The 12,924-nt window shown below is 38.9% G+C and overlaps 1 protein-coding gene across 2 annotated transcripts in view; it reads left to right on the top strand.

Moving 5' to 3' along the window:
* The first annotated feature begins 936 nt into the window (after nt 1-936).
* Nucleotides 937-12,924, top strand: part of lhpp (phospholysine phosphohistidine inorganic pyrophosphate phosphatase) — a 115,488-nt gene continuing 103,500 nt past the window's right edge. The window contains exon 1 of one of the 2 annotated variants that reach the window (XM_063071854.1): nt 937-1,068. In XM_063071854.1, coding sequence (XP_062927924.1) covers nt 941-1,068 — 128 coding nt within the window. In that variant the 5' untranslated portion in view covers nt 937-940. The remainder of the gene's footprint in view (nt 1,069-12,924) is intronic. The other variant, XM_063071856.1, reaches the window with a different exon arrangement.

Genomic DNA, 12,924 nt, shown 5'->3' with positions numbered 1-12,924 from the left:
TTAAATAACTTGTTCAATCTCCAATTCTTGCTAATGAGTTTTACAGTATAGATTATATCTGCAAGAAGTTAGAAGCTTTGCAAACAGCAATAGGCGAAATACGTAGGAATTACGATTCGAAGATTCTAATAGAAATTGTTCAGAGACTAAATACATTGCAATATAATGTAGACTCAACTTGGTGAGATTCTGCATGTAGCGATTCAGTTAATAACTATATAGTTGCTCTGGATTCTAGGCAAAGATCGTTAATTAAAAAATATATGTTGCTAATTACCATAAAAGTGATCTATTACGTATTTATAGTGAAATGAGTTAAAAATTCGTTCCCTTTTTTGGCGGGTATCTTCTATAGTTTACTTACCATTTCCTTTATCGTAATATATAGTTATTATAAATGCTACGCTGATGACTAACGTTTCACGAGATAGGGATTTTGACATTGTCCGCTTGTCATAGAAATATTGCAGTTTCTGGTTTTTTAGATGTTAATAATCGCAAACTATTAATTGTTCCGATTTTACCTCTGAAGTTTATACACATGATCTTAGCAATAGCAGCAATGCTCTCAATTTAACACTGAACACCTCTGTTCTGTCATAAAGTTACTATTGGATTTATTTAAAATGTATGATAGTATCGTTTTTGCTCACATCATTTTATATTTGGAACTGAACAATGAAATGCACTAAAAATAAAACCAGTACATTACCACTGGTTTTAACGCACGCAGCAGAATCCTATACCTGACGCGCCCATTGCCGTGAAATATGATTGGACAATCGGCCCAGTTATAATTATGCTCCAATTATTGATTAGGGCTTTGGGAGGTAGCGTGAATGCACGGTGCACTGGTGACTGTAGTTCATTTTGTCGTTATTTTAATATCTAGTAGCTCTTGGTAAACTCCATCTCCCATAGTGCATCTTGTTTCGATCTTATGATGGCCGAATGGTGTAAGCCTGCGGGTAGAGTAAGGGGAGTGCTGTTAGATATTAGCGGGGTTCTGTATGACAGCGGGGATGGAGGAGGGGTTCCCATTTCAGGTTCCGTGGATGCGGTTAAAAGGTGAGTGTTAAAGCTGCAAGCGAAGTCTGTTCGCCCAGCGGGGTAGATAGACTCCGCGGCTCTGTGAGTAGCAGATGTTAAACGACATGACTTGTTTTTTTTTGTCGTGACACATAGTGATCAAATACTGGTCGTGTAGAGACTTAATGCGTCCTACTAACCCTCTTGGGAAGGCAACCGCCTCCAACTCTTTAGCGCTTTATTAGTGATCTACAATGTATACAGTCTATCAACCAAGCAAGAAATACTGAAGTATGGAACGTATGCTCAGATTTTCTTTTTTGAAAATCCTTCCATGGGTAATATCTCGAGAGACTTAGTTTATAGTGTTTGTTTAAATCTATCTAAATAAAAATGCCTTGATGGCTTATTTGCTGCTTATTTGGTACTGTTCACAGGTAGCTCTAAAGCAGTACATGTTACAGCGAGATCATGCGATTTTATAAATAAGTGAAGAAGGTTTATCTATCCTAGTGAACCTTCTTCATTCAATGTACAGGTAGTCTATGGGGTTCTATGACGACTTGCTTTTCCTCCAGTGTGGAACCTGCAGACTTTGCCGTATTTGGGGAAATGGGCGTTTGGGGAGGAGGGGGTGGGGGTTAGTTTTTATAGATAGTGCATTTCTTCTGCTAATGCTCTGTTTCTAACTGTTCCTGATACATAGATTTGTGCTGGGCCACCAATATGCATCATTGACTATACAATTTCCTAATGGAAACTACAAAATAAGTAAACAAGCCTGTGTATAATTCGGTAAACCCTTGAAATAAAATGTTATGAGAAGTCATAATATCAATGACTTCTCATTGAGGTCATCATTGCTATTATGACTTCTCATTGCTACACCACACGCAAACAGCATTATGAAGGACCCCATGCACCCCTCATACAAACTCTTCTCCCTCCTGCCATCTGGCAAAAGGCACTGAAGTATTTGGGCTCTCACGACCAGACTATGTAACAGTTTCTTCCCCCAAGTCATCAGACTCCTCAATACCCAGAGCCTGGACTGACACCAACCTACTGCCCTCTACTGTGCATATTGTCTTATTTATTATTTATTGTAATGCCTGCACTGTTTTGTGCACTTTATGCAGTCCTGGGTAGGTCTGTAGTCTAGTGTAGTTTTGTGTTGTTTTTTACGTAGTTCAGTGTAGTTTTTGTATTGTTCATGTAGCACTGTGGTCCTGAAAAACGTCTGGTTTTTACTGTGTACTGTACCAGCAGTTATGGCCGAAATGACAATAAAAAGTGACTTGACTTGACTACAGTCGTATGGCAACTGTAGTTACTGAAGGGGTGATGACTGCAGTGGTGACTTGTTAACAATCAGGTTAAATATAGATTATTTCCCAAATATCTGGAGTGGGTCATGAGGCCACAACATCCTGAACCAGTCAGCTTTGCAGCAGGAGAGCCTTAGCTGACACACATTCAAAAGTATTATTGTGGAGAAATTCAAATTGGGTTTTATTTCTTTCATTTTATATCGAGAATTCACTTTGATTAATTAGAAAACAGAAATAAAGAGAAAGAGAACAAGTCATTTTAAATTCAAATCTATAATAATGAATAGAAAACTAATAAACTATGTATACAAGTTGGTTATCCACTGAGCACCGGTCCAAATGGTGACTTCTGAAAATGCATCAATGTATAGCCAGAAGTTTAATATGTTGTGAAATGTTTGTTGAGTATTAGAACAGCTTCTTAATTCTGTCCATTAGTATTGTTCATCTATTTGAATGGTTTTGAACAAACTTCTGTTGTAACAAAAAAAATGCTGGAAGAACTCAGGCAGGTGGCATCTTTGAAAAGAGAAGCTAGTCAACTTCTGGGGCCAGTGACCCTTCGTCAGAAGGGAGTGTGATTGTTTTCAATTCCAGCATCTTTTATTTGTTTTTGAACTTTTTGTTGTAGTTTTACATTTATTGCCTCATTTCACAAGCCTCCCAACAACGCTCATGTTGCCTGTCTAGTTCCCTCAGGTAAAATTGATACGTACATACTGTGCCTATAGAAAGTATTTAACCTCCTTGGAAGTTATCATGTTTTATTCTTTTACAACAGTGGATTTAATTTGGCTTTTTTGACACTGATCAACAGAAAAAGACTTGTGTCAAAGTGAAAACAGATCTCTACAAGGTGATCTCAATTAAATACAAATATAAAACACAAAATAGTTGATTGAATAAATATTCACCCCCTTTAATATTTCACACCAAATCATCACTGGTGCAACCAATTGGTTTTAGAAGTCACATAATTAGTTAAATGGAGATCACAGTGTGCAGTCAAGGTATTTCAATTAATTGTAGTAAAAATATATCTGTATCTGGAAGGTCCAACTGCTGCTGAGTCAATATCCTAGCAAAACCCACACCATGAAGACAAAAGAACACTAAGCAACTCCACGAAAAGTTATTGAAAAGGCCAAGTTAGAAGAGGGATACAAGAAAATTTGCATGTCGCTGAATATCCCTTGGAGTACAGTTAAATCAGTCATCAAGAAATGGAAAGAATATGGTACAGCTGTAAGTCTACCCAGAGCAGGCTGTCCTCAAAAACTGAGTGACCGTGCAAGAAGGGGACTAGTGAGAGAGACCAGCAAGAGACCTATGACAACTCTGGAGGAGTTACAAGCTTTAGTGGCTGAAATGGGAGAGACTATGCATACAACAACTGTTCCCTGGGTGATTCACCAGCCACAGCTTTGTGGGAGAGTAGCAAAGAGAAAGCCACTGTTAAAAAAAAAACTCACATGAAATCGTGGCTAGAGTTTGCCAGAAGGCACATGGGAGACTCTGAATCCAGCTGGAAGAAGGTTTGTGATCTGATGAAACCAAAATGGTGCTTTTTGGCCATCAGACTAAACACAGTGCTTTGGTGTAAGCCACATACCGCACATCATCAAAAACACACCATCCCTACCGTGAAGCATGGTGATGGCTGCATCATGCTGTGGGGATGCTTCACTGCAGCAGGCCCTGGAAAGGCTTGCAAAGGTAGAGGGTAAAATGAATGCAGCAAAATACAGGGAAATCCTGGAGGAAAACCTGATGCAGTCTACAAGAGAACTGCAACTTGTGAGAAGATTTGTTTTCCATCAAGACAATGACCCCAAGCATAAAACCAAAGCTACACAGGAATAGTTTTAAAACAACAAAGATAATGTCCTGGATTGGCCAAGTCAGAGTTCAGACCTCAATCCAATTGAGAATTTGTGGCTGGACTTGGAAAGGGCTGTTCACTCACAATCCCCATGCAATCTGACAGAGCTTGAGCAGTTTTGTAAAGAAGAATGGAGAAAAAATTGCAGTATGCAGATTTGTAAAGCTGATAGAGACCAATCCATGCAGACTCAAGGCTGTAATTGCTGCCAAAGGTGAATCTACTAAATATTGACTTGAAGGGGGTGAATACTTAATGCAATCAATTATTTTGTGTTTTATATTTATAATTAATTTAGATCACATTGTGGTGATCTGTTTTCACTCTGATGCCGAAGTGTCTTTCTGTTGATCAGTGTCAAAAAGACACAAATTAAATCCACTGTGATTCAATGTTGTAAAACAATAAAACATGAAAACTTCTGGCCGGGGGGGGGGGTAAATACTTTTTAAAGACACTGTATAAATGAATGAAAGATGTCATCTGTCAGGAAAAAGCTGAGTTAAGATCTGTTTGGATTTAAATGTTACTTCAGTTTTTAAATATATGCTTTTTAATCTTTCAACCTTACAATTGTTTTAAATCATATTTTTACTATTATTTTGATGTGTACGAGGTGATCATAAAAGGCCTCCACAGTCAATATCTATGACAGCTTTGACAGCTATTGAAGTTGTGGATGGGACAGACTAGTTGTCAAAGCAATTCTGTGAGTGCTGTGTTGCTTCTATCATGTTGAAGTTCAGGAAGCTGGTTAGGGGACTGTATCTGATAACATAAGAAGAAATAGAGTGTCTATGATATTGGTCAGCAGCCTTGAGGCAAGGAAAACTATGCCCCTTTGCTTCATTGATTGTAAAGTACTTTGACAATTCCACTGAGCATCAAAAAAATCTGTAGAAGCACGGAATATTTCGGAATCTAATGTCACTGGCATATACTGTGAATTTTTTTGTTTTACAGTAGCAGTACACTGCAATACATAATAAAAACTATAAATTACTGTAAGAAATATATATTTACACACAAAATAAATAGTTTAAAAGAGAGGAAAAAGATAGTGTGGTAATGTACACGGGTTCATTGTCCATTCAGAAATCTGATGGTGGAGAGGAAGAAACTGTTCCTAAAACATTGAGTGTGTGTCTTCAGCATCTCTTCCTCAATAGTAACAATGAGAAGAGGGCATGTCCTGCATGTTGGGGTCCTTAGGGATGGATGCCACCTTTTTGAGGCATTGCCTTTTGAAGATGTCCCTGATGCTGAGGAGGCTAGTGCCCATGATGGAGCTGGCTGAGTTTACAACTTTCTGCAGCTTTCTTTCTGATCTTGTGCAGTGGCCCCTCCATAACAGATGGTGATGCCATCAGTTAGAATGCTCTCTGTGGTAGATCTGTAGAAATTTGTGATTATCTTTTGGTAGCATACCAATTCTCTTCAAACACCCAATGAAATATAACTGCTGTCATTCATGTGTATAATTATATCAGTATGTTGGGCCTATGAGTGATCTTCAGAGATGTTGATACCCAGGAATTTGAAACTGCTCATCCTTTCCACTTCTGATCTCTTGATGAGGACAGTTATGTATTCCCGTGCTTTTCCCTTCCTGAAGTCCACAGTCAATTTTTTGGTCTTACTGAATGTGAGTGCAATGTTGTTGGTGTGACACCATTCAACCAACTGATACGTCTCACTCCTGTACGCTTCCTCATCACCATCTGAAATTCTGCCAACACTCTTATTTCATATATGAGTATTTCAGAGTCTGTGTATGGTTATTTATGTCCAAAAATAATATACTTTTCAGTTGATGCACTGTCAAATAGTTCATCTTTTAGTGAACACTCTCTCCATCTAGTTGTCACCATCGTGCGCCATGTCCTTAAGAGCAGCACACAGTCCGCTGGGGGAGAAATTGATGACACTTTGGCTGAAGTTCTTTCCTCCCACTGGTGCTGCCTGACCCACTGTGTTCCTCCAGGTTCCGGCATCTGCAGTCTTTTGTGTCTCCAGCGTACCTAGGCAGCCTTAGTAAGCTTGTGGTGAGTCGTCTTCTGGAATGTCTGCCATCTTAACTTGAAAGGATTCCCAATTAACTAGTACTTTCCCTGATTCTTACCCTGTGACAATAAAGAAGTAGTGATAAATTTCCACATCAGAACATCAAAGAAAGGGAAGGTGATGGTGTTTCCATTGTGCCTGCTCAATGTACCCTTGTATCTGATAGCATTAGGGAATTACTGCGGTGCATCATATTGATGAGCCTTGCTGTCTCCAGGAGTGACTTTATGATGGTTAATGAATGGACTGACAATGAGTGGGTTGTTATTTTTTCTTGAACAGTGTCAAGTGATTTGAGTTTTGTACAATTTCAGCTATGCAAGCAGAGACATGCCATAATCCATATAGTGAAAAGGGTGGGGAGTCAGGTAGTAACTCACTTGCCGCAGAGTGTTGAGCTTTGGATCTGTTCCCATGCCCGTACTGTTTAAGTGAGACACAAGCGACTGCAGATGCTGGAAGCTGGAGCAAAAAGCCTGATACAGGGCTCTGATACAAAATGCTGTCCATCACTTTCTTTCCATAGGTGCTGCCTGACCTCCTAAAATCCTCCAGCAGTTTGGGTTGTTTTCTTTTTTGCAGATCAGTGATGGTGCTCCAAACACCTCCTATGCCACACTGGAGTGTGTAGGTGGAGTATTCCGTCAGATGCCAGGAAGTGATGATTAGGTTGTTGCTTGCTGGGCGTTGTCATTGTATTGTACCACCAATTGCACGGTATGAATGTTACGTGCTTCGTAACATCAGCCTGATTGTTGCCCACGTTATGCTGTGTATGGGCATGGACTGCTTGAATTTCATCAGAATTGCAAATAGAACAGTACACTGCTTTATCAACAAATATTCTGACTTTTGACCTTTTTTGATGGAAGAAAACTCATAGCTGAAGCCATCAAAAGGGGTTGAACTTATGGACACCAGTACCATTGTCCTGGGGCTGAGATAAGTGGCCTCCAATAACCACTAAGGGACATACAACTACAGTTTACTCCCTTGCCCGTAGGATCACTGGGGTCCTAAGTCACCCCAACCACAATCTATTGCAGCTGCTACCATCCAGGAAACAGTACCGTGGCATAAAAGCCAGGACCAACAGGTTCCGGGACAGCTTCTTCCACCAGGCCATCAGACTGATTAGCTCACACTGATTTGAGTGTATTTTTATGTTACAATTGACTGTTCTGTTTATTATAAATTACTATGCACATTGCACATTTAGACAGAGAAATAACGCAAAGATTTTTACTCTTCATGTATGTAAAGGATGTAAGAAATAAAGTCAATTCAATTCAATTCAGTTGACTTAAATTTCACAGTAACTTTAAAGGTTCTTAATATTGTACCTGGTCAAGTATTTTTTGTTGTCAAGGGCAGCCACCTCATCTGTAGAATGCAGCTTTTTTGCCCATGTTTAAATCAAAGCCATAACGAGATCTCAAATCGAGTCCTCCTAGAACAGGAGAGTGGTTAGTAGATTAAGTAGCTTCTTAATGACATTGTTATTGTAGTCATGATTGAGAAGAAGTTGATGGAGCATTAATTGAAAGGTATAATACTTTCTGTCAGGTTGTTGCATGAAATTTCCCCAATTTCGACACTGGTCTGGAGATAGTGATGAACCTTATTTCATAGGGTCAGCAGGGCGGAATGTGTCTGAATCTGATGCCTTGGTCAATATTGTGAGGGCCATCTGGTATTGTTCCTCAGTTCATGTAATTTTGATACAACTGAGCGGGTTTCTTGTCATTTCCCTCTGAGTGTCCATTAAATCCAGATGATGGAGACATCACAATTTTTAAGAATTATTGGTGCAGCTTTGAGCTCTGATATATGTGTGGCGATTCATGTTTTTAGATACTCAACCTAATGCAGGAATTTTTGACCATGCTAATGAGGATTAAAGCCAGAAGTGTCTGGACCAGTTTTGCTGGCAGCGTGATTCCATTCAAATAAAATTAACTTTTGTGTTGTATAATGGTGAATGAAACATGTACACAATCCAGTTTCTAGACTGGACTTATTCCTTTTCTGTCGAGCTTTTGCTGTTTTGTACTCTCAAAAATACTTCTCTTTGAGATATATTTCAACAAGTAGCATGCTCTGAAGAAATATTGAGCATATTGTAGTTCTGCCATTTGTCGTGCCAAGACGAGGCCACCCTTAGGCTGAAGGAACAATATTCTCTCTGGGTACCATCCAACCTGATGGCATGAGTATCAATTTCTCCTTCTGGTAAACAAATTCCCCCTTCCCTTCCTCTATTCCTCACTCTGACCTTCTTCTCCTTCTCACCTGTCTGTTACTTCCCCCAGGTCCTTTCTTCCTTCCCTTTCTCCCATGGTCCACTATCCTCTCCTATTAGATTCTTGCTTCTCCAGCCCTTGACTTTTCCCACCCACCTAGCTCCACCAATGATCTTCCAGCTAGTCTCTTTCCCCTCTTCCTACCATTTTGTTCTGGCATCTTCCTCCTTCCTTCTCAGTCCTGAAGAAGGGTCTCTGCCTGAAACTTTGACTGTTTATTCCTTTCCATTGATGCTGCATGACCTGCTTTGTTTTTCCAGCACTTTGTGTGTGCTGCTGTAGTTCTTAACGTTACTTCCAAGTTTCTCAAAATGTATTAACTGACTCATTTAAAGTGTAACCTATTACAGCACCAGCAGCGAATTAGGTTCAATTCTGCTGCTGTCTGTAAGGAGTTTGTACGTTCTCCCTGTAACCGTGTGGGTTTCCTCTGGGTAATCTGATTTCCTCCCACATTTGAAAGATTTAGCTTAATTGATTACAGGGGTGTAATTGGGTGCTGTGGTCTCATTGGGCCGGGAGGGACTGTTACCGTGTTGTAAAATTAAAATTAAAAAATAAGTAAATTTAAATAGCACAAGGTGGTTGCATTGATTGCTCCTTTTTTACCAAAGCAATCAAATCCCATTTCCCCACTTTCTTCTTCTACCTCAAATATTTACTTTATTTACCATTGAAATGTGGTGGTCTCTACCACAGCCACTTAACATACATAATATAATCTGCAGTTTAATGTTTGGAACAGAGCATTTAACAATAGTACAATCATAGATTTCATCATAGGAAGCATGCATTTTACATTAACAGCAGGATACTGTAGTGAGTTATGACTTTGTTGAAGGTGACATGTCTGAAAACTCTATTCATTCTTAGCTCTGTTTACCCGTACTTTACATTTGTATCCTCATCGCCTGCCCATTGAGAGCAGTTCCATATGAAAAGCAAAGAAATGTAGGAGTTTTACGACATCCTGTTGTTGATTTGGTATAGTGCATCTGTTAGCAGAACTTTAAACAAGGAACATGGGATATTAACAAAGGACCAGCAAGTCCTATCCACAAGAAGGCAGCAGGAGCAGCTGGCCAATATGTGGCCAGACAAAACCCTGTAGAGCCATAATAGTGCCAAGATCACAGGAAAACCAGCAAGGGGTTTGTTGGTTCTACAAATACACCCATAAAGCAATCTACCACCAGGGAGCCCCACATTTGTTAATTATCTGCAAAGTCGAAAACATTCTTACTGGTAAGAAAAGGTGACTGAATCTTCTTCAGCTCCTTTTTAACCTAAGCTGACCTTAAACCATAGGATTCAAATGATATTTCTTTCCTGTAAGCCTCTCCAGAAATAGGTACTAACATACCTATGACAAATCTTTTTTTTGTTTGATCAAAGGAACATAACTCTGATTAGCATAATTTCACTAGTTTATATGGAAAATTCACTAATTTAATGGTGAACTTTGGCATTAAAATTTCAAATGGCAGATGTTTCTATTGTGTTGTATGATAAGCAATTCATGTTAAAGGATAAACGTAAAGTATATCCTAATGGAATAATACTGTAGGATTCAATAGATTTTGTCCTTTTTCTGTAGAATGAGAGTTTAATGAGTGTAAACAAACTTTTTATAATATGCTTTAAAGTTATTTCCTCAGAAAGCTTTTCTTTAGGTATAGATGCTCAAACTGCCATCTTCCTAATGTTTTTAAAATCCATCTTCTGCCAATATGTCCTTTCCTCAAACATACATTCCCCTTTACTTTGATTATCAGGGTTCTCAACCATAGGTGTCCCATTTTCTGCACTAATGCTCTCTTTCCCTCATCACTCACCCAGTAAAAGGAACACGTTCCTGTGATCTTGCTTACCACCTTGTCAACTTTCACATTCAGTAAATCCTTCTCTAGAATTTCTGTCAGCTCCAAAATAATACCAGCACCAGAAACATCTCTCCTCCCTTTTAGCAATCCAAAGAGACTATTCTCTCTGCAACTTCATGGTCTATTATTCATGTCCGCTAACACCACCTTCCTTTTTTTGTGTACCATTCCATGCCACTGTTGGAGAAATAGGATGTCCTTTTACTCCTTTTTTTATGATGTTTATGGGCGCAATCACAACTTCCAGGTGAATCAGCAATTAATTCTATTTGGTATTCGCAATGTGGTCTCACTGGAAAACCAAGCACGGTGTACGTATGGATGATTCACACAAAATGGTGGAGGAACTCAGCAGGACAGGCAGCATCTACGGAAAAGAGTTAACAGCCGACATTTTGGACCAAGACCCTTTTCAGTCCTGAAGAAGGGTCTCGGCCCAAATCATCAACTGTTTACTTTTTTCCATAGGCCTGGCCTGCTGAGTTCCTCCATCATTTTGTGTGTGTTCCTTTGGATCACCAATATCTGCAGATTTTCTCATCCTTATGGATGATTACTTAACAGAATATCTCTGTTCATTCCTCAAAGGTGACCCTGAGTTTCCAGTTGCTTGTTCTAGACCACCTTTGCAAAGATTTTCAACTTCCTCCATTTGTTCTACTTTCCATATTAATAGGATCCAAAAACCTCTTTATTCTTTCATGCAGTTTGTCAGTCATTCCCTTAATGCAGTGTAAGACTCCTTCCTGTATATAAACAATTTTTGTGTCTTAAAAGAAGTTAATTGGAATCATCTTTCTTGATTGCATTCTTCATTTAACTATAACATCATTAAAGACAAGAAATGCAGACATTTCATGTAATTATGTGTATTATGTAATCAGAAACTGGCTTTTCCCCAAATAAGAGTGGAACCAGCCTTTTTATACAAGAATTAAATTTACATTATCCATTAAATGAATGACAACTTGCTTATAAAAGTCAAATGGTCATACTGTAGCTTCTTGATGAAAGTATTTTCCATTGCAAGGAATTGTTTTATGAAGTATATTTGTTGTACTGTTTTAATTACATGACCAACTACTCCAGTGATTTAACATTTATGAAGAAAATGTACTTTGTTATGCTCATCAGTGCCCTTCCAAATCTTTGTATTCTTTAGGGTTAATTTTCCACTCTTGCTAGATGTTTGGTTACTGATTATAGGAAGGATAATGTCTATTTGGCAGAGGAATTAATAAATGAGTTTGATGTTTTTTGGTGTGGGCGAGATATCCAATCTTGGGATTAATTGAAGATTCGGAATGGGAATGCTACTGGCTATTAACAACCAGCTGAGAGCCATAATAGGCAACAGCAGAAACCATTGGGTGGATGAGGAAAAAAATTCCTTTGGAACATCATCAGCTTCTCTGAGTTCTCTATCCTCACACTCCCCTAGTTGACTAGCTCTGTGCCATAGAATCTTTATGTGTTAATGGTTAGAAAGAATAACTGTGCACTTGTACTTCCTTCCTGAGTTTTTTACACATCCAACTCTCTTCAAAAACAATGATGACAGCAGATCTAAGAACTGATAAATGTGCACACTTGGGCATCTGCCTGTTTTGGCTGTTGTCAGTTCAAGTTTGTCGAAGCTGTTAGCTAGTTTAAACTCTATGGCCAATTTCCCCTCAAGCTCCACACATTATTAATGCTAACTGTAGAGGCAAAGGAGCCTTTGGAAATATCAGGTCAGGGTGGAATGTTTCTGAAAGTATTCACGCTAGCCACTGGGAGCACCTACCCATTAGGGGTTTCCATAAGTCAGGTCTGTTTTTTTAACTGGGATGCTGCTCCTGAGTTAAAATTACCTGACTTAATGGACATCCTTTCATAGAATGAGCTCCCATAATATTATCTAATTCAGAAGTTTGACGAATTTTTTTCTTTCGCCCCTCACTCCCCCCACTCTCCCTCTCCTCCCCCCTCTTCTTATCAGTCATAAGTGATTTTGATGCCATTAGTGGAGATGTGGTTTCATATTGAGTGACTTTGAGTATTTTCTGATTTTATGGTCAAAATTGATGAATGGATATCTGTAAAAGCAGAACTTGTTACCTGGGAAATGGTCTGCACAAATTACACAATAATCCCTTCCTTCTCATTCCACACCATCTCTTCTGTATTGGAGTGTGAACTGTATCAGTTCTATGTAGTTCATACACTTCTGATCGCTTTCGGTTGACCAGTCACTTTATGTCTGCTAATTCTATTGCATTTCCCTCCCTTAGAAAACACATTTGTATTTTAACTTGGTACTTATTTTTTAATCTCAAAATTATAATCCATCCCTTTGTCTCATTATAATTCAGGAGTCCATTCTTTTCACTGAAGATCTTCTATGTTTTATCACTTTAATTAACTGGATATTTTTTTCCAAATGTGGGCAT

The sequence above is a fragment of the Mobula hypostoma genome, chromosome 19, assembly GCF_963921235.1.
Source record: "Mobula hypostoma chromosome 19, sMobHyp1.1, whole genome shotgun sequence".
Lineage (NCBI taxonomy): Eukaryota > Metazoa > Chordata > Chondrichthyes > Myliobatiformes > Myliobatidae > Mobula > Mobula hypostoma.
The sequence above is the reverse complement of the archived record's forward strand: the minus strand, read 5'-3'. Positions and strand labels throughout refer to the sequence as shown.